The sequence below is a fragment of the Lathamus discolor genome, chromosome 4, assembly GCF_037157495.1.
Source record: "Lathamus discolor isolate bLatDis1 chromosome 4, bLatDis1.hap1, whole genome shotgun sequence".
NCBI lineage: Eukaryota > Metazoa > Chordata > Aves > Psittaciformes > Psittacidae > Lathamus > Lathamus discolor.
Window position 1 is genome coordinate 12,947,703 of NC_088887.1, and position 26,819 is coordinate 12,974,521.

Consider the following 26,819-nt stretch of genomic DNA (forward strand, 5'->3'; position numbering starts at 1 on the left):
CTTTGTGGTTTTTGATATTCACAGCCATGATTTCACAAATCTTGCACTAATATCAGTTGTGCTTACATGTTCCGCTAATCATTGAATTTAATAGACTAGGCATCCCTCCTATATATGACAATTGAAAACTGAGACTTTAGTACATTTTTTTACAGCCTGTGCTGCCGGTTGTTTAATTTACGCAGTGCTTATGGAGGGAAAAAACTATTAAATATAATAGGTAATTACTTTTTTTCTCCTCAGTAACATCTATCTACTATTTTATATTTATGGTATCTCATTTAATTTTACTTAGTCAATACAAGGAAATACAATGGAGAGGGTTTTCAACATTAATACATATTATGCCAGTTATTTATTTTCAGAATTATTTATTTCCAGCCATCTTGCTGAGTGTTTGAGAGAAATAACTTATCTGCTAGTGTGTGCAATAAAGATAGAATGAGAGATTGTTTACTCAGCTAAAAAGACACATAATTTTTTTCCTTTTGAAATAGCTGAGAACATGAGATGTAAATTAGTGTAGAAACAGCAATATGCATCTCCATCAGAAGAGTTTGATTTGTTAAAGGAGTATCTATCATGGTTAACCCCAGCCAGCAACTAAGCTCTGGGGGAGAAAATTGGAAGGGTAAAAGTGAGTGAAATTCATGGCTTGAGATAAAGACAGTTTAACAGGTAAAGCAAAAGCACAGTATCAAAAGCAAGTTTAAAAATATGACGTGACTTATTGTATTAAAGAACAATTTTCAGCCTACACATTGTTATCTCACTAACTGTCCTGGATTTATTTTCATGACTTTTGTTATGATATGCATTATAGAATTGTCATTTGGGCCACTGTGTGAGGAACCATCCAGTACATAGGGAAGACTGTAAAAAATCTATGAGACTGATTCATTTAAATAACTAAAAGGTGAGTAAAAGAAGTTTGCTCATCCATTTACATCTGGGAGCTGAGATCACTTAATTGTCCAGAGTCACCCAGGAACACTATGGTTAACCAGATAACTTGATTTCATATTGTACTCGCCTGGTACCACAAGAATGCCATCCTATTAGATATAAGTGGATTTTTATTTCCTTGTTGGGAGGCAACAACTCCCAACAACAGCTGCTGAAAATGTTCAATCTGGTTAATATTTCACTTTTTTTTTTTAGATAATTTATGATTTTGTCTGTTATTACCTAGTAATGGTATAGAGGTTGAAAGAGCACAGGCCACTTTTTTCTGTTGTTCCCATTACAATGATGTGTCTTACCTGCTCCATCCATATTTCAGTTTAATGGTCTCTTCGGCATGCTAGTCAACTTTCACAAGTTGGAAAAATCCATATTGGGTGCATCGTGATGCATGTATGTTAAAGAGTGTCTGTTTTGTAGATGTGGAAATAATATTTAAAAGTCATGGAAAAGAGCAGAGTTTGTATTAAAATAATACTTCAAGGAATCTTAAATGGTATTACATGAGAAAATTCTTTGAATTACTTAGGGCTTCAGAGTTGTACTTTTCCCATCTAAGAGTCTAGGCTGCATGCCCTAGCAAGGTGCGTCAGTTTTTCTAGTAACCTTTCTTTGACAGTTAAAATGAAAGTTAGCAAAATATCTTCCGCATTAATGTCAAGTAATGGACACCAGGCTTTCTTTGTGCTGAAGTTACGGAGAAAATGTAGCTTTTATCTCTAGCTTTTGATTCTTTTGTTAATGCATTTTTACTTGCTATTATGAGGAGATATGTTGAAAACTGGCCTTCAACTTTCACACTGAATTTCTCTAAACCAGAACAATAGTTTATTCCAATAGAAATTGTTGAAATAAATGTGGTCAAGCTTACATGTTAAGCATAAATCTATTAGTCATATACCTAACCATACCAATATCCACTGTTACAGTGCAGACAAACCCTACTCCTGGTGCAGATACTTACTATTGGCACTCTCACCCTTGCATAGCCAGTGAAATGCAAGAAGGTGGCATGCGGTTAGCAAGACTGTGAAGGTGAGTCCTTTTACCTTAGAGATAGGAGAATCCCCGCTAAGAGGAAAAGCAGAAAAGCAGGGGTGAAGCTACAACGCTGTTGTATGATCAGTACCCCATCTTGAGGGCGTCTGCCTCCAAACACAAGATAGGGCAGATTCATAGTTACTTGGACATCCTTTAAACCTATATCTAGGTCCCAGGTGACCTCTGTTCAGGTGTTCTATCATGTGTGAGTGTATAGTAAAAATAAATGATGAAAATTATAGGAAGGCTTTGCACTTGAAAGGCCCTTGCATAATTCCTGGTTGTCCCGGGTGTTGAAAAAGTAATTGGAGAGATATTATATGACTTTGTTAGAAAGTCTGACTTGTAAACTATATTGGAGGCAAGTTTAAATTATTTTTTTTTAAATAGAAATTTGCTAACGGCTTAGACTGTTATCAGTGCAGGTATGACTGTTGCTTGATTCTTTAAACTCTATCAACATGAGCATTTCTCCCAATTGAAAAAAACAACAGGGAGTAAGCAAGAACATAAAATTATTTTTAGATAATGCATTTTTAATTACTGAACTGCTTAATTATTGAGTGCTACTGAAAATATCCTGTGAACCTCATTACTATGCAAATGCATTCAGTTTTGGAAACAATTAAATGATAATAAAGCATTCTTTTTTCTTTTACAATATATTACTGTAATGAAGCTGTTACCTCTCAGCGTGCATTTTAATGAGTTTTAAGTAACATTTTAATGAGCTCAACATTACCATAAACCCAAGGATTAGTCAAAATTGAATTTACTGGGAAAAGGGAAGGGTTCATTAAGAGTTAATTATATAGTTTAAGAAGAAACATAATTCATTTTATGATGTCCTATCAACCCAAAATCCAGCAGATCTACACTTATTAATAGGTGTAGAAATGCCATTTTTATATTGACATAAAAACATAGCTTTGCACACTACTGCTAAAGTTTCCAGCAAAAGTTTCTGTATGGAAATCCCTGGGTCAACTTTGTTCTTATCCAGCTCATTATTACATCTGAGGTGAAAAAATACCAAGCTTTGTACTACAGGTTTGTAATTCCACGTACAATTTCTATAAACATCATGAGCAGTGAAAGCAAAGTTTAATGGATTCACCATTGCCAATAGGATCTGAAGGCAGGTTATGAGTAAATGTCTTGGATTGATTATTTTTAAAAGGACTGGTAGAGATTTGAATCAAAAGTGCCAGCTCTATTGGCATGCCCACTCTAACAGTGATCTGTTGAATATTTGCAGTCCAGGCTTCTGGATGCCCAGAAGTTGCAGGTAAATTCCCATGCAAGAGCTGGCTGTGCTGTACTTTCACATATACATTCAGGTTCAGGCCCTGAACAATGCAGAGTTCAGGTTAGATAAAAGGAAGCAGTTGTTTACTGTGAGGGTGGCAAGGCACTGGAATTGGTTGCCCAAAGAAGTGGTAAATGCTCCATCCCTGTGTCATGGTTTAAACCCAGCCGCGCAGCTAGTTCTCTCACTCCCCCCCTTCTTTCCCTCCCTCTATTCCCAGAGGGATGGAGAGGAGAATCGAAAATAATGTAACTCCCAGGGGTTGAGATAAGAACAGTTTAGTAACTAAGGTATAGCACAAACCACTGCTGCTACCACCAATAATAATAATGATAAAGGAAATAACAAGAGGAAAGAATACAACACCTCAACACCAGCCAACCAATAACTCGCCCCACTCCCCCCAGCTGAGCACCGACCGATACCTCATCCAACCCTGCAGTGAACTCCCCTTCTGGGGTAACTCTCCATGACATCCTGGGCATGACGTGCTGTGGTATGGAATACCTCTTTGGTCAGTTTGGGTCAGGTGTCCTGTCTCTGCTTCCTCCTGGCCTCCCCTCCTCCCTGGCAGAGCATGAGGCTCACAAAGTCCTTGGCCAGACCAAACATTTGAGCAGCAACTGAAAACATCGGTGTTATCAGCGCTGTTCCCAGGCCAAAAATCAAAAACACAGCGCTGCACCAGCTACTAAGAAGGAGAAAAACAACTGCTACTGCAGAACCAAGGACACCCTGTCAGTGTTCAAAACCAGGTTGAATAGAGCCTTGGATGACATGGTCTAGTGTGAGGTGTTCTGCCCATGGCAGGGGGTTGGAACTGGATGATCTTAAGATCCTTTCTAACACTAACTATTCTATAATTCTGTGATTCTGTGAGACTGCTCATGCTCTGTCAGTTCAGTTACACATTGGGTTCCCTTCTTTAACGCCAGTGTTGGCATTTCTGTGTATCTATTCTGTTTACCTATATATTATCAATGTGTGCCAGTATGGAGGGTTGTATCTCAGTGCCCCTAGACATCTGGTTATAAAAGAACAAGAAACAGATTTTAAACTGTTAGGCAAAGTATTAGTTGTGCTGAATTAGGATAGTGCTCTCCTGTTCACAGGGTAGCCCTCTGACCTGCTATTTAAAAAAAAACCTATGTATTTTATTGATGTCAAAGCCTCTTGGTGGGGTGAGGGAAGCCTCTGAGGGGTTGAAAGCTTTCACGAATTTCAGTAAAATGGAGTTGATCTTCTGTACCCTGCTGCTGTAGGAGAAAGAACATTCTGGCAAATGTCTGTTTGAGAGAGGAAAATCATGAGCTGTGGTCAGCAGCTAAACCTACTGCAGTTCCATCACTCTTGCATGTGCCAGACCCAGAGGTGTGCCCCAAGAGTGGCAGTTCTGATTGCTGCAGTTCATAATGCTACAGCGAACCTGCAGACCTACACTGGGGATTCCTTACAACAGAAGTCAGGGTACTGGTGGCATTCAAAAAGAAAGTCTAGCCTATACCTTGGATTGCAATGTGCTCAAAAGGAAGTGCAAAAAAGAGTCATTAAGCAGGTAATAAATTCTGGATATGCCAGCTAGAAGGCAAAATGCCACTGAATGTGTGGTTATGAGCAACATTTTGCTAAACTTGCATTTGTTCAGCAGCACAAGTGTTTCCATCTCTTCTGAGTTGCTTCCAGCTGATCCATCTGTTGCTAGAGTAAGGAAGGAAGCCCCAATGAGAAGAATTAAATTGTAAAAATCAAACATGTACCAACTGTTGACTGAACATTGTTTAGTGCCCCACGTTTTCTCCCCCAGAAGCTCATATCTTTATATGAGTGTGGCAGCATAGCCAGGCATGTGGAAGTCTTCAGAAAGAAACTGAAAATGTTCTACACCTACATCTGGAATTGTTCAGAAAAGGAGGAGCAGAGCTACAGAGGTCCTCCTCGAGGGAGAGTTTAATTCAATTTGCCTTAATTGAAGCTGCACAAGCAAACTACAGAATGTTTCCAGTTCTCCTGGTCTCAGAGAAATCCCACAGCATGCACTGGTTATATGAGCTATTGTATTTTATATATTCCGTATTCTAAATATAGGGAAGTATAATGCATAGTTTAACAATGTATTTTCCTCGGTGTAAAATCTGGTTTAAGTAGTACTATTCTCTCCTGGCTAGTTATTTCCTCTGTAATAGCTTGTCATTCTCTGAGATGCCTATGGATCTGGGCTGTGAACTGGGTCAGTAAAGAGATCTCAGTTAAAAATCCTTCAATCAGGTGATATTTTTTTTCCTTTTTCCTTTTCCCTTTTTTTTTTCCCATTGGCATAGAAGAAAATATTTGTACTACTTGGCCTAAAATCTGTCCCAGGTGAATCCTGTGGCAGGCTAAAGGTTCCCTCCATCCAGTCCTGACTAGTCTAATAATCTAGTCTGCCTATTTCAATATTATACTTTGTCTATCATATGGTGCTTGAATATTTTATCTTGTCAGTATAGCCTCTTGTTTTCTAATGTAATTGAAGAATGACAGTAACTATATAAAGGCACATAAATCTTTTGTGGGAGCTACAAACACAGGTACTGTGTGTCTAGTCAAATTCCATGCTAAGAAGGAGTGAAATGAATTACTTAAATGTGTTGGGAGTTTCCTGTTTAAAATAATACCTATTTCAATGTTTAGCTATTAATGTGACTGCACTGGAATTGATTGTTGCACTAATAATTTAGGCACAAAAAGCCAAAGGAAGAAGGACTGTGAAAATGGTTTTATGCTCTAGTTGTGGGGTTTTTCAAGACACTTAAAAGGAACGTGAGCCCTTCATGCAAAGGGCTGCTGCTCCAGCTGATGAGTAGCACACCCATTAAAGGCTGTTTTACAGGCATATCTGAGATTGCTTCTTCTCCGTAGTCTGGGACAAACAATTATTTGACTCGTGCTGTTTGCCATTCTCTTGTTTTAAAGCCATCAGCAGATCCATAAATACCCAGATTTTCTCTTGTACTGAGCTGCCAGAGGAACATTCATCACCAAGGGTTTATAAGGACGTGTGGCATGTGGGGGATTTATTTTGTTCTTCTAGTTTTATTGTACTGTTCTTTTTCTCTTTTATGCAAAATGTGTTGTACATGAAATAGCACTTTGGGAAGGTGGTATAAAAAAAAAAAAAGGGTTGTTTCACCTTTACTGCAATTCAAAACGTTATTCCAATGTATTTTCAACAGTAACCACCCAGCTGAAGGTCATTTTGACTCTCAGGCACAGCATAGCGTGACTGGAGGGTGGAGCTGGACATCCAGGTTCTGGTTTCCCTCTGGATGCTGAAGCTCCCTTTTCAAAATTGCTTCTTCAGGCTATTACGACTGGTCTTTGCTCCTGCTTCTTTTTTTTTTTTTTCCTTTCCTCTTGCACAAAGTAGTGAATAATAATGAGGGCAATGTGAACTCTTATGTTCTTTTTATGCTTTGAAAATAAGTGGGAGAGTTATATTGTATAGAATAATTGCTTATGCTATTTGAGCAGATCAAAACTGCAAAATCTTTCCTGCAAGTTACACTAATCTCTTCCTTATTTTGCATTAAATCATGAATCTGGGGCTTCCTTTCCATGTTTGGATCATAGAAAACTACTGTTTTATCTGGTTGTCTGTGGATTATTTCCTAGTTGGTAGTGTATCAACAGAACTCAAATGACTCTGTCCTAAGAGTATTTAATATAGAGTCTACATATCATGTTGCTCCTTAAGGTCTTTAGAGCTCTGGAAATTTAAATTCATTGTGTGTGGAGACGTTATAGCAGCCTTCCAGTATCTGAAGGGTACCTACAGGGATGCTGGGGAGGGACTCTTCATCAGGGACTGTAGGGATAGGACAAGGGGTAATGGGTTCAAACTTAAACAGGGAAGATTTAGGTTAGATATAAGAAAGAAACTCTTTATGTGAAAGTGATGAGGAACAGGAACAGGCTGCCCAAGGAAGCTGTGAATGCTCCGTTCCTGGCAGTGTTTAAGATCGGGTTGGACGGGGCTTGGCACAACCTGGTCTAGTGTGAGGTGTCACTGCCTATGGCATAGGGGTTAGAACTGGATGAGCTTTAAGGTCCTTTCCAACCCAGACCATTCTATGATTCTATACAGAATGTTACGATGATAAGTGACAGGTAAATTATTTTGCAGTGTTCAAGATAATCCAGGAAAAAAAATGTCATCTAGCATTTTTAGTCTGTTGTTAAATTTGAAAGGAGCCTTTTATGAAGGAAGAAGCCAATGATGAAACTTCAGAAAAGCCCAATGCTTGAACACTGGAACTAAAACACGTATTTAGTCTGCTCAGAGATGATAGAGTTGAAGTTTTAATGAACAATGTCTTTGGACCATGCTTCCTTTTTAAATTTATTGCAGAGTATTAAAACAATATTGCATTAAAATAACACATAAGTGGTAGAGGAGTTTGGGAGGGTAAGGTTTTGCTCTAAAGGCTTGGAGAAGGGGTGCCAAATATGGCTGGAGCATTAAGCACACATACTGGTGACTTGTAGCCTTTTGCCGTCCCACTCCCGGTACATGGGGAAACACAGTTCTTCTTTCACATGGCTCCTATTTTCCATTAGTTACAAAAGCCTGGGCATGTCTCAGTGCCAGCCGTGCACACACTTTCATTGCTTTTCCAGTTTCCAGTCTCTGTTTGCTGGGACAAGTACTAAAAATAAGTGGAAACAGTTGAGCCCTTTGGAAGGTTAACAATTAAAGAAGGCACAATGGGGTCAGGTCCAGGAGGAGATGCCGCTGCTAAGCCTGTGTGCAATGACATGCCCGTTTATGGGACAGAGGACATGAGGCCAGCCAGGCCTATAAGGCAGGCCTGTTTAAATGGCATCTGGCAAGCACCCCAAAATGGGCTGTTGACATGAGGACAGTTTGCAGGATGGAAAGTGAGGTATTCAAGAAGCAGCAGATGGCTCCCACTGGTTCTGCATACCAGCTGTGTATGCATCTCATGCTCCATATCTGATGAAGTGAGGCTTCACAGTCCCCTTGCAATGGAGTTATGAAAGCTTATCAAGAAATATGTGCCATGCTATGTTTGCTCAAATATCTTGTTTTCAATCCTGACTTTTGAACACAAAAATCCTGTTCACAAAAAAAGTGAATAGATGAGGTTTAGCTTATAATTAACAGATAAAGCTTGATAGGGACCAGGGATAGGCACAGAGGTTGGGGGGATGGAAGATAGATGGAGAATTCCTATGTTGAGCAACAGCCTATTTTGTTTGATGCTTTGCCTAATGTGGCTGAAGTATAGCAGTAATGTGGCAGTGACCCCCTGCCAAGATGGGAAAGCATCCCAGCTGTTGTGTATGTGTTGTGCATGTGTACACAAGAAGTTTATTAGAGGCTATTCACACTTCAGTGGAGCTCAGAGATTGCAGTCTGCATTATACTGGTTAAATGAAGCATCTAACATTCTATATTTCTCGTATAAGAAATATTCATTCATTTGTATGCATTTTCATGATTCTCATCTGTTCTTATTCTTTTGTTTTATGGAAGGCACATGTACATGTTAGGTGTTTTGGCTGGGCTTGAGCTGGAAACCCAAGGGACTGAAGCAGCTGAAGTGGTTGCAGGAGGACCAACTTCAGTCTGGAAACAGAAAAAATAAAATTGCTCAGTGCTGTGTCAAACTCCAGGTAGCGTTTTGTTAGGTTGAGCATAGTGCTGCAGGTACCTCACAGTGCTACTTTTGTACTCACAACAGTAAACCACATTTTATACTGTGGTTTCTGAACTTACTAATTAAATCTGTACTTCCTGGGGAATCTGTGTTGGACTCTGCATATACAGTGCAGTTTCTGTGTGCTCTTCTGAAACACTTAATAAAAAGCTGCCATCTGAATTTTCTTCATATAACTATGACAGTAACATCTGAGGGTTTTGGATATAATTGTTTTGGATAATTGGCTATATATTTATAATTCCTTTAGGTTTGGTGTGGGTTTGTGGTTTGTATTGATTGGTTGCTTGATTTAGCTTCTTAGAACCTAAGGCCTTTGCTTTTCTTTATTGCAGGAGGGCAAAGGTCTGCCTAGTCCGGTCTATCCTTTTTCTGACAGTAGTCTACTCCCTATTGCATTGCTGGGACAGAAGCATAGTTGATGTGATTTGAGGAATCCTCTGATGCTTTTGGTGAAAAATAGTCCCATATTCATGCTGCAAAGAAGGGATGCTGGCAAACAAGTAACAGGGAAAGTACACTTCTTAAGTTGTGATGTGGTGGTTTTGAAGCTCACATATGATATCCATTGGGAAAAAATAAGTTACTTGCCTGCAATTTTCTGAATATGTGATGAGCACATAAAAGCTAACATCAGACTTGAGTTTAGAGGATCATAAAATAACTATTCCAGTAAACTGCTAAGCGCCTGATCCTTGTTAAATCTTAAGACTTACAGCAGACCATGCACATTTTTCAAAGCTCGTCTGCAATTATGGTACCAGTTCTTCTGGAAAGTCTCTGAACTTTTAAGCAAGTAGTAGAGGTTTTAGTTTCAATGAAATAAAAGTCTTGGTAATGTGTCTCTTGTTAGCATTAGCAGTCTGTGCAGTGCATTCATCAAGAGTGATTATTCCTTAAGAACAAGAAAAAAGGAATCTGCTCTGTATCCTAGAAAAAATTTTTCAGCATATTATGGTGTATAGCTTTAGATTTCTGAAATTACGTAAATGTGGTCTTCAGGACATTTGCATTCATAAAGAATACTTGGTTATGCTCATTGCTCCCCTTTGCCTTTCTTGACTGTCAAAACACAGTGATGCTTTTGAAGATTTATAGCAGATGGGTAATGAGATTGCTGACTGTTAACTGCAGCATTCAGAATTTGTTGGTGGAAGGAGGCGGGAGCTTAAAACAAGAGAAGGTTGTTGGGACTTCATTGCAGTGAAGGCAGGTGATAGAACTTTGTTTTCAATCGGGAAGCCTAAATATAAGTATGTTATGTTTCAAATTAGAAAAATCTCACTCTTCTTGCTATCTAGTAGTCAAATAAAATATTTCAGAAAAAAATAGATGTTCTATTGCCTTCAAGTGATCACAGTGAATCACAGGAAAGGGAAGGACATTATACAGTTTTTCAGTGAGCGTATTCAGGCTGTATTACTTACTCTTAATTCAGCACAAATAGCAGCCTTTAAAAAATCAGAAGCAAATAGTCTGTAATACTTTGTATATCTGTGTAATTGTGTAAAAGGGGAGATAGGTTAGCAGTGCCCTTAATTGAGTTAACTATTGAAGAAAGATCAGCTAGTTGGGGTATACCTCAGACCAAGATTGAGAGGAGAGTAAAAAAATCCAACTGTCTCCCACTAATTCCATTTGGGATCCGTCTAATTACTTGTCAGTGTCGGCTCATGCACCTGATTTCTAAAAAACACTGTTCACCTGGTTTAGTAGTTTCTGTGTGTAGAAGAAAGGGTTTTAACTTTCGTGTTTAGACATTAATGCAAAACACAAAGTCCAAATTCTATAAATGTCTGTTTCGGAATGCATGAGTTTTTAGAAGTTTAGAGGATCAGAATTGAATGGTTTTCCCATATTTTGGTCTTTGCTGAGGCCTGAGGACAAAGACCAAGGTACCTTCAACTATAACTACTTAAGTAGGTTACTGTGTTCAGAAGCGCATGAATGAGAAAAAGGGATGAAGCCACAGAAAGTTGCTGAATCTGCAAGGAAGAATATTCTCCTTTTGTTTCTTGATGCAGGTATCTCCCTGCTGCTCTCTTTCCCACTATTACGGGTCCAACTAATCAAACATTATTGAAGCTACTAGACTCTTTGAAAATATCCTGTCACCTCTGAAAATTAACCTTGTGGGTTTGGGGCCTCATTTTAAAGTAAAGTCTGAACATTTTGAGTCATGATAAACTAGCTGGCATTGATATCTCCTGGACAGTATTTGTATCAGAATATAGGGAAAGGATGGGAAAAATAACAAGCAGGAAAAAAATTTATAGTTCCTTATTGTCTTTTTTTAAAGAAAGATGGCAGCTTGTCGCAGGCAGTGCACATGCAGAGGAAGCTCAGGATCCCTGGGAGTCTTGCCTAGGATTATTGCCTAAGTTGTGATTTTTTTTAGTTATTATTTTATTTTCCATGCAAAATGTGATAAAGGCAGTTGCTGAAATAAGGAGATAGGCCAGCAGCATCCTCAAACAAAGTGTATTATTATTCTTCACAAGGAAGGTTTGTTATGGCCCTTTGTGTTTTTTACTGTCCCATGATTTCAGAGGTGACAGCCTCACTCAGGTAGTGCTGGCTTGCTCTGGGACCATTTCAGTAATCATACATACAAATACCTTTCTGCACTGTATGCTACCTAAAGTATAATAATAAGCCTTTCATCTGTCCACTGCATGATATCTGGGCAGTTATTTGACATAATAATTCATGTTGATTGTGCATATCGGTATGTCAGAGAAGAGTGCCAAGGCAGTGGTAAAGAGATGAAGATTTAGGAAGATGCTGTGGGGCAGTGCCGTGAATCAGGGGAAATCTACCTGCGTGTGGCAGGTGACCAACTGTAAAAACTTTATATGAGAATAATATTACCCTGAGATAAGCACAACACAGAAGAGGAGGGGGAAGATAAGCTACCAGGACCCAAGTTGCAGAAGCACATTAATATTTACTCGATATCTCTTTATACCCTCTAGTCAGCACAACAGATGTAACGGTGTTTTAAGACATTATCATTCATTGAAAAAGGCAAAAAAGATAGTCTTTTTCTCCCTCTCATCCACGGTAATCTCAGATGTTTGCCCTGTGCGCCGGGGGGAGGAGGTGGAGAGCAGAATGCTGGTGGGAAAAGAATGCAATTATCCCAAAGCCTCCTGACGGGCATCCACTTCTTCCTTCCAGCTTAGCTGCTCTGACCATAGGCTGGGGGCTCGTGGGACATGGACCAGATTGAAAAAGTAGAAGCAGACAGATGGTTATTTGTAATCATCATGTAAATGTAAATCCTATAAAAATGTTTTCTTTCTAAGGACCCAAAAGCTGTTGTACTGGAAAGCAGGATTATGGCATGGATATCTAGCCTAGAGTAATTTTGACCCCGTCACCTTCCCTCCTACCCTATAAACGTTGTAGCTTTATCTCCGCTTCCTTTAAACAAATTGCTGGGGCCTCTGTCAAGGAAATTAATTCAGTTTCCATGTAATTCCCTCAGTTTATGAGCATCGGTTTGACCGGGGCCTGGATTTGGTCCTAAGCTGGCAGGTGCTGGCAAGCAGTTGCCTTGGTAGCAGGGCCTTCTTTTTCCCTCTTTCTCCCTGTCTCTGGCAGGTGCATGGCCACCAAGTGTTTATCTCAGCGCTGCCGCTGAGAGATGCACTTGCTTCCCGTGATTGCACTCAGGTACCTGTAAATGGCCACACAGGACTTCGCATCCCTTAAAGACCGCTGTGACAGCTTGCAGACATCTATCTTGTTTGAGCAGCATCAGCTTGTTCAAGCTACAAAGAAACCGATCAAACTTTAATTAGCTTTTGTCTGCAGCAGCATTGGAGGCTGTGTGTACAATTTAGCTGTCCTTTCCAGACAGCGAGGTGTAGCCATCCGGAAGCTTTTGCCCTTCTGAGGCTTTGCCTATTGAAATGTGAGGATGTTTGAGCTGCTGTGGGGCTGGAAGAGGGGAGCAGCTCCCCTCTACATCACCATCAGGGCTGCATGGCAGCCTGCAGGGTCCTTCCCTTTGGGGAGACTGGGGTCCTAGCCTGGGCAGGCAGGGTGGGTTGCCAGCCATCATTCTCTTTGGCATTTGGTGTCCCTTGTTAAATAGAGAATAACACCCATGCGAGCACAAAGGGAGCTGTGTAACTTATGTTAAAATTGGAATAAAGCAAAATAAGAACATGGCATGAGGAAGAGGAGCCTGACAGAAAATGGACCCTGTCACTTGTGTTGGATTTTTAAAATGTTAATATTTGTGCACTGCCAAGAGGGCCCTGAGGAGGGCTGGCTTCTCAAGTGAACAAAAGCCTCTTGCCAGTGTGTGGAGAGGGTGATCGGCTCAGGCACACTAGTAGTTATTTAGAAGTATCCAGCAATTGTGGATAATTGGCTGAGGAATATTCTGCAGCTCTCAACCGTTTTGTCTGTTTTCACAGACGATTGTGCCATTAGATATGGTGAATGCCTTAAGCTGTGCTGCAGCTTTTCCATTTACTGTGTGCTAATAAGTGTGAACTCAACTTCCAGTTCATGCTCCTTTTCATCTATGGCTTTCTGTGCCACTGGACTGGGACGGTCAAAGTCGCCAGTTCACGCACTTCCTCTTCCCTTCTCCTTTCTCGGGGTGATGTTTGGATGTGCTGGGATGATTGTGCTGATCAGATTAACATCTGTGCTTTCTATCAGTGTTGTTATATTCCATTAAAAGCACTGAATTGCAGGAGTGGCAGCCTATTCCCTCTGCTCTTTACCTTGTTTTTCTCTCTGCTTTTATTCTTACTCTTTTCCTTCCTTTGCCTGTCTTTTTGTTTTTGCTCTCCCGAAATAACAGTGTTCCTCCTCTTCCCCTCCAAGTTGTTTTCTCTCTTTAAATTTATATTCTACACATTTTTTTCTTATCTTTGTCTTTCTGTCCCTGCTTTATTTTTCCCCCTATTTCATTTTCCTCCAGCCATTTTTGTTTTTCTCCAAAACACAGACTGCCTTAGATGGAAATGATGAGATATATTTATTCAAGATTCGCATATGTGCTGAGGTACAGAGCAAGATTAAGTAAACCCTGTAGCATCAATTTTGTCTTCCATTCAAGCCTGATTTGCAGTAGGACTTGGGTAAAGGAATGTGATAAAATCAAATCACCTCTTAGCCTCATATTCTGAGGCTGATTGGAACCTTACACAGTTACTGGGATGATTCAGAGAAAGTTAATGTAATTTGCTGTGTATCACCCCAAGAAACTGTATTTGTCAGCTTCATAAAGCAGTGTGAAATGTTCAAGGAAAATGTCTTCCTTAATGTTGCTGCTAGGGGTTAGGAGACAGGAGTATATAAAGTCATTATGTTGTGGGATCTGCTGATTTTGTGGCAATTTTCCACTAATGGATTTTCACTGAAGTTCTGTAATTGTACAAAGAATGAAACCAATAAAAATTAATATTTCAAAATTAATGCAAAAATAATGGAAGAAGTTGATACTTATACAGTGGCCAGTTATATGTAAGAGGGCATAGTATTGCCTAGGATATTTTCTTCCTGGGTTTGATAGTGATCACAGAGACGCATGAAGATGCTTCCTAAAATATGCGATTTTGTAATGCTTGTTTTTGTGGTTCTTTGCCTGAAATTCCTGTGATACGAACTTTCTTGGGTTTGCATAATGCCAGATAGTCAGCAGCCCATGATCTCTAGCATACTGTTTCAGTGTTACTCATTGCATAAGTTACTTCTTTCATCTTGAAGCTCTATAATTCAATTTCTAACAATTTGATTATTGCAAAACAGAAGTGTATGAGTATTTGTATTAATCAGAAATATTTTGGGCTTGAATCTTTTGTTATCTGTTGGAAAAAAATGCATCATTTGGGTATATAACCAAAGAAGTCTAGTGGCTCTTACCAAAGCTGCATTTGTTGCCAATTGTGTCCTGTCACTTTTATTTTATATTTCAAGAGCAGTCAATCTTTTTTTCATGTGTTAGAAAAGGAATTAACTTCCAATTAATTCCCTCCTTCCTCTGGGATCTACCTGTGTATCCCAAAATGGGGAACAATAAAAGTTACTTCCTATGTCATTTTGAGTGCTACATATATACAGCCCTCTCACCTCAGCCCATTCAGAAACCAATTCTTGTATGCATTAATCATATTTTCTTCTGGCTTATTACAGAACAGAAAAATACTCAGTTCCAAATGTTAAAATGGGGCACATTTTATTAACATTGAAAGCAGTAAATTATCTCTGCTTATGAAATGAGACTGAGCAATTTCTGATGAACTCTTCCTGACTTGCCCCCTTCACTAGGATACAGTGTTTTTTAATTTCTCAGAGGGCCCCCCGTTCCATTAAGGGCGAGAACTGTTTTAAAGCTGTAATGAAAGCCATACGTAGCTGAAATTCAAGGAGGAGAAATGCCCTAAATTCTATTTCAGTAGCTCATCTAGAGCTATTTTCAGTTTTATGTTTATAAGAATGTCAATTAACCTAGAGACTAGGACACACATGGAAGAATGACGATGAAGTGGATATTATTTTAACACACTGAAGCGAGCTAGCTGGACCTAATCCTTCTTATAGAAGGCTGATTTACATAAGAATCTGTCCTGTGTTGCCTAATTTAGTTCTCAAACAGCTTGGCGATTTAAGTGCTCTTTTCTTTGGATGTCTTGGGGCAGCACTGGTCAAGTTGCAGAAATACTAAAACTAAAAAAAAACCAAAAGGAAGAATTAAATATGCTGGAAGCATGCTACCATCCGTTTGATTTCTCTGACAGCTTTTAGAACTGGTGATCTCTTCAGCATGCATTTGGTGTTAGCAGTAATAACAGTAATAACAATAGTACCCTTCATCAAGGTGTAACTCCACAGTTCAGCATTAGTTGTGTCACTTTTTCACCTAGCTTATGCTGAGTTGGAAATCCGAGCAAGCCAGATATTCAGCATGTTGTTTTCTGTTATGAAAAGAACTCAACATCAGGCTTGCAATGCTAGTTTTGCAAGTATGGGAAGTGACCCTGTCAAGGTTAAAAAGAGTCACAGGTGTTGCAGGTCTTTCTAATTTAAATGCAGATGAGTGTTCTTATCTGGAGAAAAAAAAAGGGGGAAACCCCCATGTATGTGAAACCTGCTTCTGTTGGACAAAAGGTCATTCCTCACAAACTTCGTTTCTGACATCTCTTACAGTAAATACAGGATGCAAAGTCATCACCTAATAGTGATTAAGGCTTGTTTGTTTAATATTATGTGTACCTGCATGTGTTTTTTTTCCCCCACTTGCAGTGGCATCACTTCTAGTAATTTTTTTCTTCTTTCCCTCATTTATTGCATTAGTGCTACGGGATGACTTCCGCCAAAACCCTACAGATGTTGTGGTGGCAGCTGGAGAGCCTGCCATATTGGAGTGCCAACCACCTCGTGGACACCCTGAGCCTACAATCTACTGGAAGAAAGATAAAGTCCGCATTGATGACAGAGAAGAGCGGATCAGTGTGAGTATAACTCGGATGCTTGTCTATAGAGGCAGGGCCTGCATTGTAGCCTCACAGCTGAGTGCAGCAGAACTTTATGGCTTTATAGTCATTAGTCTTTACAGTTTGCTTTCCAGATGAGAGGGGGAGGTTGTTAATTTCTGCTGGTTTGGGTCTCCAACCTGCACATCTTGAGGCCTGATTTGTATAACCAGTGTAAAGGAGGTCCATTAGAGCTGTAGATTTGGTTTTGCAAGGTGCTCTGTTAGATGGGGATCAGTGGATGTCTTTGATCTATTTGGCCTTACCAATCGCAGCTCATTGAAATGAGATCTCAGTTCAGTGAGAGTATCAGACCTTATATCAGAGAGGTGTTTTAAAGATATATATCAGTCATATGTATGAGGTACACAAATACTCTATGGGGGAAACCAACAGCTTAGGATGAAATAGGTAATGTATTTAGTATAGTAACTGGGATGTGTATTCTAAATAAAGGCTAAAGTTATAATTTAAAGAATGATTGCTTCTGATTAAGAATTAATATTGAGTAAATAAGTAACACTGGTTGAATTCTGTGACAGTTCATTCTATGTACTGAATGAAAAAGGATCCAGCAGAAATACTTAACTTATCAAGTGATTAGAAATTGTCATGGTTTATGCAAGCAAACTGACTAAATTAAGGGTGTGGGGACATTTAATTCCTAATTTTGAAATGCTAATACTATTACTATTCATTAAAAAAAGTTTAACATTGTATGTAATGATATGTAACTCATTTGATGCTGACCTTATTTGATATGGAAGTACTATCGGAAAGCTTGTTTATTGCTTTGGATGCCTGAGGAAGTATTTCAAGCTAAACAGTCTAAGTTGTTGCTATTTCTGGGCCAGGCTGTCTCTGCTACAGCCTGCTCAAGAGAGAAAGGAAGAGTGGCAGGGAACTGGTTCCTGGTTCCTGGACTCTGGTTTCTTTGGCTATATATTCTTAGCTTATTGTGAAGCACCCCACTAACTTTTGACACTATCTGTGACTTCACAAGCTGCAAATGTATTACTTTATTGCTTTCAGGTATTCTTCTCTTTCACTCTGTAAGCACCCTCTGTAGGCCAGGAAAATGTTTAGTCTTCTGGGAGACAGGTGAATTCTCAGTTTGGGCTAGGTTCAGTCTGCATCAAGGAAAAGACAAAATCCGTCTTAATCAGTGAACAAAGAAACTGCTCAGAAACCAGTGAAAAAAAAAAAGAACTAAGTAAAAGTAAGTAAGATTGCCTTTTTCTTGAGGGAGATGTCAAGAGTGCTTTGCATATCATCATACACAAATTATAAGCACTTTGCATTGCCATAGAGGAAGAAATGTAATCTTTGAAATGCAAAGCATTTAATGAAAACTGAAGAAAAAACTGAAATGCAGTTAAAAGCAGTCAATAGGATAAAATGTCTTCTATAACAGCATGAAGACATTTAAGCATATAGGATTATAATTTTCAAACTATACATATATTTACAAACTAAATTTTTAAATGCTTTACTCTTAACCTTTAGAACTTGCTGTCTGAGAAGGCAACATTTTGATGGTATTGTTTGTTTACCTGAAGTTAAAAACACATTCCTTGTTTTGAAACAGATACGTGGTGGAAAGCTGATGATCTCCAATACAAGAAAAAGTGATGCTGGCATGTACACTTGTGTTGGCACAAACATCGTGGGGGAGCGAGACAGTGATCCAGCAGAGCTGACTGTCTTTGGTAAATCAACTCAAGCTTTTGTTTCCTTTCACTACAAATGTCATAGACCTAATTGACCTAGGTGACTCATCAAAATAGGAGGTGAAACGAGGTTAACAAAATGCAATAGTACTGCTTCAGATGCATTTCACAGTTTCTGCAGAAGACCAGGTTCCAAAGGCTGCAGTTTGTAATTATGGAGCTGCGATGGCTCAACATTTTCTTTCTCAGCACACAGTTTCAGTCTACTTAGAGGTCCTTGGTGGCGTGCGTACACTCAGAGACAGTAGTGCAGAACACAATGCTTTCCCTCACAAAATGTAATTAAGCTACTTCTAATATGGTTGACAAATGCCTGCTTGCCAGAGATTTGGACCAGTATTGCCTATTTGATTAATTCCTTATTGCTGTGGGATTGTGAAATCAAACCTTTGTAGGAGAGCACAGAAGAGCTCAATTGATCAGTAAAAAGTCATTGGAGAAAACCCCGAGATCAATTTTTTTTAATATATAGAGGTACTTCTGTCATTTGTTTCTTTTTAAAGGGCATGAAACAGCTTTTCATCCTGCAAGCCGGGGCATCATTTAGGGTTTGGTGCTGCTGCATGAACCAAAATAGAATAGGCTTCCTGCATGAAAGAACTTCCAAACCTAATGGGCAAGGCAAGAAGTTGTTAGGAACATTTGCACTATGGTTAGGATCTGCAGCGAGGATAGAATAATACTGAACCTAGAGCTGGATCCGTCCTGCCAACAACTGGGAAAGAAGCAAGCCTTCTTTCCTGCAGCGGTACATCCTGCAGTCATGACATTTCTATTTACCATTAGCTGTGGGTTTGCAGGAATTAGTCAAGAGCTCTTGAGCAAACAGAAGAAAATCAATAAGGAAAAACCCCTCACAGCTAAAGAAAACCCATACAGGGATAAAAAAGAGAAAGAGAAAGCATTAATGTTCCCTCCTGCTACAAGCTTTTTGATATCCTTGATAGAATACTAAAATTCCAGGCAAGACTGCTTGTAATCCTAGTAAGACTTTCAATAGAAATCCTAAGGTCCTTTCTCAAGCAGATGCTCCGGTTTCTTTTTCCCTTCTGCCTAATATGGTGCACTGAAAAACCCGGTCACATGGTGCTGTCTGTGTTTGCATTTGTGTGCAATTCAACATTTGTTTGTCCACTTGAAAAAAACCCAAACATATTATGGTATTCAAAAGGCATAGAAAAGTTTCTGCTAGACAACATCTGTGGGTGACTGAGGATTTGCTGCTTTCCAGCCTTACCAAGGCTGTAAAAGCTTCCATTCCACTTAGTTTGTTGTGGATTCATGGACTTTTAAAGGCAGAAGTAGTATACCCTGAGAAAAAAAAAAACCCCACAGAAATGATCTCTGTCAAATTATTATGTCCTTTGCAGCCCATCTGTTGAAGATGTGCCTTTTTACAAATGTAAAAGAGACATGACATATCTTTTTCATCAGTTTAAGTACTGATAATCTCTGTTAATACTCCCTGTGGATAGCAAGCAGATTGCAGTCCTAAACTATAAAGCCTTAAGAAATGCTTAAGAAAATAATTTGTTAAAAAGCATTGAACTGTAGGAATAAAAAATGAAATATGCATGTAATTTTGTATCCTGCAGAGCTACAAAAAATATTAGATTTGTCTTGATATGTAAAATAATACATAGCCAATTGCAATGTTTTGATTTTTGGGGTTTTTTTTTCAGGATTTAATCATAGCAATCAACTCTTAAAATACAACCCAAACCTAATTTGTGAATAGTGAACAAAATCAGCAATAAATGAAATTAGGTATTTTAATTCTTCATAATTGTGTTAGGCTACTTGAAGAAAATCGTATTTTAAATTTGTTTCCTATCTGGGTATCTTCCTGTCTAAAATTCCCCTTCAACCTAGGTATTGCCTTCCTATCTTCCTTTTCACTCTACAAGTATAGCATGCAGAAGGCAGGCACTCAGGTCATTATCTGCTGTTTGACAAGCCAGTTTGACCTTCCTGTGCCCACTTCCTGGGTGCCACCCAGGCCTGAAGCTCCATGTTGGTGTATTGGGCTCACTGGATAGATGTGTAGAGGTTAGCCCTGGTCTGCCCTGTATGATAAGAGGTGACTTGGCTTTGCCTTCCGCCAGCAGAACTGTTGTATTCCATTCCTGGGTGCCAGGCAGCAGCTAGTGGGTGAATGGGTGCATGCATAGTGCACTGGAGAGCATTATCCATGATTTTTCCAGAAAGCAACTTATCTACAGGATAGTCCAATCAGTCTCAGCATATGACTGTACATGTTCAGATTGATTTCACTGAATACTGGCAAAGCTACAGGTCATTTGTTAAGGCCAGTGCCTTCCTCTAAGATGACTCACAGGTTTGAGGAACATGGGAAAAGTGCAAACATTGAGAAAAAGATGCTAAAAATATCATAATACTTATATAATATTCGTGTGCCTAATTTTAACTGTTTTGAAGATCTTTGAAAATGGGCTTTAGAGTTAAAATTAAGATCTCTTAGCTGAGAGACTTAGAGAATGCAGTAAAGTGGCTGGCGAGCCTACAGCTGGTGCTGATTCTGGAGAGGAATGTGTATAAAGTAGCTGATTATTAATGTCTCTATTCATTTTCTAAATAACAAAACCCCAAAACCTTTCCATAGTCTGAAGGAGGCCTTAGTAAACACTGCTACACTGTGGGAAAAGGAACTGTTTCATACTAGTTTACAAACCTTTCCAGAAATCGGCCACTTGTTACTTTTGGCTTTGCAAGTTTTTCTGTAATAGCTGAAGTTAATTTCTGCATGTGATTCATGACAGATCTCTGGCTTCCTGTACAGTAAATTTAGCTTGAGGCACTGCCTCTGGAAAAACTGAGTCAGTGTGGTGGTAATTGGTGGCCCAAAGGGAGCAGCATGGAAGCCTAGCCTAGAAGTTTACACCTTTCCTGAGTTTAAAAACAATAAAATACATGGGCAATAAGAAACTACCTTGGAAAGAAGTGGGAGATAAAATTGAAAGTTCGCCATGTGCAGAATAGCCACTTGGCTGGGTACCCATTCAATAAGAACTATTGCTAAGAGACAGTTGTGGATAATACATGGAGAACTTTCACAAAATGAGTATTATATTTGTCAACCCCATCTGCATAAGAAACCTAGTTTTCAACATTTAGTCACTGCTAACAGCCTACTTTTAGTGTCAGTGCAGATTGTGTTTCTTTTGTTCCTAAGTCATGCTTCTTCTTCCAGCAGAAAATTGCCAGAGTTTCACAGTAAAATATCACAAACAAAACTGATGATATAAGTAGTGCTTCCAAAAAATTATCCTGGTGTTTTGAATAGTGGCAGTGATGCATTACATTATGTTAGTCTTTGCTTTCAAGCACTAGTGATAGTTTTTGCCTTTTATGAGACTCCGAGGTGTAATCATGGATTTAAGCAAGAAGACAGGGTCTGTTGCCGTCTAAGTTGGCCTTTAAAGGAAGTTAATAACTAATCTATCTATCCTAACATTCACAAAAAGACATAGCATGGTACTTTATGGATGCATTATTGTAAAGGCCAAATTCAGATGTGTAAGTGATAGATATTAGGCTGCTTTGCTTGTGTTTGGGTGTATAGCCTTTGGTGGAACAGAATTAAAGCAAGATGCCAACCAGAAACAGTTTCATTCCAATTTGTAAGAAAGCTTTTTTTGTAAACACAAAATACAGAGCCAAAAATTAAATAAAGAATTACTGTTTAAGTTAACCTTTTATAATTTTGTCATACTACTGCACTATTCCCAGATAACTTTTCAAGTTGTTTTAACTATTTCAGACTCTTGTTTTTTTTCCTTTGGACTTAAAATGGTATGTTTGAAGAGAATGTACAAAGGTATATCTTGTATATTGATTCTGAAGCTTAGTGAAATCAATGAAAGCCTTAATATATCAACTTCAAGAGGCTGGCATCAAGCAGTGCAAAAGTTATATTTAGAAGAGCCTCAAAAGAATATAAAGCATAACTAGAACAGTACAAAAATGTCTTAAAAGATATGTCAATGCAGACATATTGAAGATTGTTTTGGATTAATCTTTGATTTCTGCTTTGGTACCTGAACCTTTTTTCAGTTAATAAGGTCCTGTGGGATCAAGGGGTATTTTTGTCTGATGCTTGAAGAAGTATTTGTGTTTGATGTTCTGTAGACATTGTCAGGCTGAAAGAGATACCATAGTTCCAGCTGAAAGAGATACCATAGTTCCAGGAAAAGTATGCCAGGATGACATGATGTTAGAGGAAAAAATTCCAACAATCCCTTAAGGAAGATGTTGTGCCACATTCTACTTTCCTGAGCTCTGACTACAGGAAAGGCCATATCAGAGAGTCTTGTACCATCATATCATGGAGATTAGTCCCAGAAGCTTTCCCAGTTACGTGGAAAATCTACCAAAACTAGGTATACGTTCACAGTTCAAGACAGAGAAATTGGCAGTGTGTATTTTGTCATTCAGAGCGAAGCTCCTCCTGTTTTTCTTCAAATCCTTGTATTTTTCAGTTGTAGTGTACATGTGGCACTTTGCGATAAGCCAGTTTGACTTTGCAGTTGTTGTGATTTAACCTCAGCCAGCAACTGAGAACCAGCTTCCTGATCATTATCCTCCTGGTGGCATGGGGGCAAGAGTCAGAAGATAAAAGTGAGAAAACTCATTGGTTGAGATACAGGCAGTTTAATAAGGAAAGCAAAAGGTGTGCATGCTGTTAAAGCAGCCCAAAGAATTCATTCACCACTTCCCATCAGCAGGTGGGGGTTCAGTCATCTCCAGGAAAGCAGGGCTACATCATGCTTAATGGTTACTTGGGAAGACAAACAGCATAACTGAATTTTCCCCTCTTCCTTATTCCCCCAGCTTTATATGCTGAGCATGGCACCCTATGGTCTGGGACATCCCTTTGGTCAGTTGGGGTCAGCTGTCCTGGCCGTGTCCCCTCCCAACTCTTTGTGCACCCCCAGACTACTCTCTCATGGGGTGGGGTGAGGAGCAGGAAAGGGCTTGGCTCTGTGCAAGCACTGCTCAGCAGTAACTAAAACATCTCTGAGTTATCAACACTGTTTTCAGCACAATCCAAAACATAGCCCCATACTAGCTAATATGGAGAAAATTAACTCTATCCCAGTCCAAACCAGCACAGCAGTATTTGTTATCTACAGGTGCTGACCAGTTGTAAAAATATTTGGTCTCCAGAATCTGTATGTAATGCTCAGTAGAACCTGAAATTAACACAGAGATTTGAAAGGAGGAAAACACTAACAATTGATAAAAATCATGCTACTTTGTTTGTATGTGCCTTTTAACAGTGCTCCATACCTTTACTGTACAATCTCATCACATCTTGAGTACCGCTTAAAGTGCAGAAGTTTACAATGTCTACAGGAGTGCTAACTGCTCAAATAAAAAATCGTGAAGTACATAAAAAGAGGCAGTAGAAAAATGTCTTTAAATATAAAACCATCTGCTTTTGAAATTGTATTTTCGTCTACTTGGCCGATGTAGGTAAATTCCATGTAATCCTAATATCATGTCTTCTTCCACATCTTCAGTTTTGGAAGAAAGCTTTACTTTTATCCAGACCATGTTGCAGTTAATGAAATATCTAAGCTATTGACAGCATTCTGAAGTGAAACATACTTCCAGCCATCTAGTGTTTCTTTTTTTTTTTTTCTCTTTAGTTCAGAACACTGTGTGAAAAAAGGTTTTATTTTCAACTATTTGCAATCAAATCCCTCCCCAAAAGCCTTTAATTTGTGTTTTAATACTTCTTTCTAGAACACAAAACCAGTTAAAAAACCCCGATGCCTTCTCCCAGTCAAGACAGAGAAAACAGTTCTAAATCACATTGAGCCTGTACATTATGGGGACCATCAAATCCTTTAGCAGTGGCCTCAGCAGAGAAAATATATTAAGGATCATTTTAATTAGGTTGAGGTCCCATATATGGCTGTCTAACTTTTTGAGGAACAGAGAAAGGGCAATAATACAACTGAAGGTCATCTGAGCCTCTCTAATAGACTGTGTTACTCAGACCAATTGTTAAATAGAGGAAAAATTGAGTTCTGGGGTTAACTTGTGTCAGCACCCAAAGCAAAGAAAGGATTTTCTTGTGTTTCTGGTTAGGATCAGTTCTGTAGGTTTTCTTGCAGTGCAGGTCTCAAACACTGCAACAGATTGTAGGTGTGTGTCCAGATTGCATTAACAATCCCCTTTTATAACTGCAAGCAAAGTTTATTCTGAAGTTATAAAGGTCACACCAGTAATAGCACGACCGGTTGACATGACATATAACCATGACCTATTTTATAGTTCTCCTCAAAGATTTTTAATATTCATCAGAGAAAGTCTGGGAAGTAGGTACTTTATTTACTCAGTGAAAGCTTATAAAATAGCTATATTAAATTTTTTATATATGTCTATGATTTTAATTTATTGCCCTTTCTTCTTGTTTCTCAAATATATTGTTCTGAATGCTGTTGACAGAGTAACAATGTTTAATTATACCACAAGGCTTTATTTATGGGCAAACCATTTCAAAGGAGGAAAAAATACAAATAACTTTTCTCAGGTTTAGCTCTGAAACTAAATTCGATCTGGCTGCATGAAGAAGCCTTCTTTATTTAGCATGCTTGGGCAAGCAGCGCTCTGTCTCTTGAGAGATTAACATTGTAAGCAAGTTATGCAGGTGACTCAAATCCAGTTAATCTCACATAAAGAATGTTAATTGCATTGGCAATGGCATTCACTCTGATCACTTTATAGCTGTATAATTAGCTATTGGACATATTCACAGGGTTGTCTGAGTGATACAAATCCAGGAAACAACATGAGAGAGAACTTGTTCTTTCCTGATTCATCCTGTATAAAATGCAGAGATGATGGAGAAATGGAAAGAACAGTTAGTGGTATTTGCATGTCCTTGCCAACTGGGATCTGTACTTACATAGCTATTTGTTTTCTAGCAATTTCTTAACTGATTTGGGAAATACGCAGTTTGAGAAGCTGATCTGAAACAAATATGTGTGTATAATAATACATCAAATCCTTGATGTGGAATCAAGTGATTTACCTAATGACCTTTGGTCCATTTCCTGTCTTATCAGCTGGGTTCTCCTAAAAATGTGATAGGAATTTATTTTCTAATCTCCTGTGTAGAAGGATTTACAGCCACAAGTAGCAATTTCATAAACATGCATACATTAGTTTCTTAGCTGTTTACAGGCAGCTTTTATAAAAACAGTCTAAAATCATTTTTGTATGCAAACTAAACCAACATACGGGCATATGCAGAGTTATTTAAATTCAATGTGGATGAACCATGGTCTCTAAATCACCTATGGGGATGCTGATCTGGATCTAAATTTCTTGGTGTAGGATCATCTCTTGAAAAACAAATATCAAAATGTAGAGTGTGTTGTGTATGAGCTCAGAGCAGGGTTTGGTCTGAGCTTTTCTTAGGAGAGAAGCTGAGAATAAGATACTGTTGTAAACTTACATAAAGCTTCATTAAGATATTCTATTCTAGATCTACATAATTACACCCAGGCCAAGTCCATTGCTAGCATTAAGGTCAGCAACTAATACTTTTGTTACTTTGTCCAGTTTAATGAGTTTGTCAAACCAAAAAGCTTTATCGAAAAATTCCTGTGCTGGATTTGAAAACTGAATTTATTTTTTTTTGTTTTAATTACCAAAATAATTAATTCTTTTCTAAAAATGTTGAAGCTCATGCAATTTTGAGGTGAAAGTGGTGATTGGAGGGAAGTGGAGAAGGATTTGAAGTAGAGGAATGGAGGTGGCTTTTTGTCCTGAGAAATGCGAGTCCTTCTTATTGAATAGCTGGGACCTAAAATTTGATGGGAAATACCTACACTATGCCAGAGATGCGATTTCTTTGCTTGTCCAAAGAATTTTCATTAAATTTAGCCAAATATGCACCTGCCTAAACGAAGAATAAATCGTCAATTCATACATCAGAGAGACAAAGTAGAATGCAGGTCTAACGAACTTGGGAAATGAACTTCATTTTCCTGCAACTGCACTGCACTCCTGCTGCTATCATTCTCTTGGGATGATGCTTGGTTACTTCAACCAGTTTTTCTTGTGTTAATATTGCGGAAAGCAATATTCTGGACTAGGAGCAGACAAAATGGGAATAAGGAAGCAGTCATCAGCTCAAAACATCTGGCGCAGCCAGCACCTAGAATGAAGAGGGGCTTGAAGCACTGTTGCAGGCTGGCAAAGACACAGAGGTGAGGGTAGGGGCAAACCTAGCTGGAGCTGGGGAAGGCTCTCAGGAAAGTACATACACGGAAGAAAAAACCTGATGAAGAACACTCAGAACAAGGAGCTGTAGTGAAGATTATATATGACTTGTACACAGACTTGAAACAGGGTGTAAAGACAGGGTGGAGAGAGAGAGACTAGAACTGAACTTACTTACTCCAAACACTAATGTGGCAGGACTAGGAACAGAATAATAGCAATGGCTTGGGAGAACTGGGCAGAAGAATCTCTGCCCATTAGACATGTTTTTATCTCTAGCATCTGGAAAAGTGCTATA

The 26,819-nt window shown here is 38.9% G+C and overlaps 1 protein-coding gene across 1 annotated transcript in view; it reads left to right on the forward strand.

Moving 5' to 3' along the window:
• ROBO2 (roundabout guidance receptor 2) overlaps nucleotides 1–26,819 on the forward strand; it is a 1,075,181-nt gene that overhangs the window by 911,724 nt on the left and 136,638 nt on the right. The window contains exons 4-5 of the mRNA XM_065676374.1: nucleotides 16,354–16,511; nucleotides 18,121–18,241. Of these exons, the coding sequence (XP_065532446.1) occupies nucleotides 16,354–16,511; nucleotides 18,121–18,241 (279 nt within the window). The remainder of the gene's footprint in view (nucleotides 1–16,353; nucleotides 16,512–18,120; nucleotides 18,242–26,819) is intronic.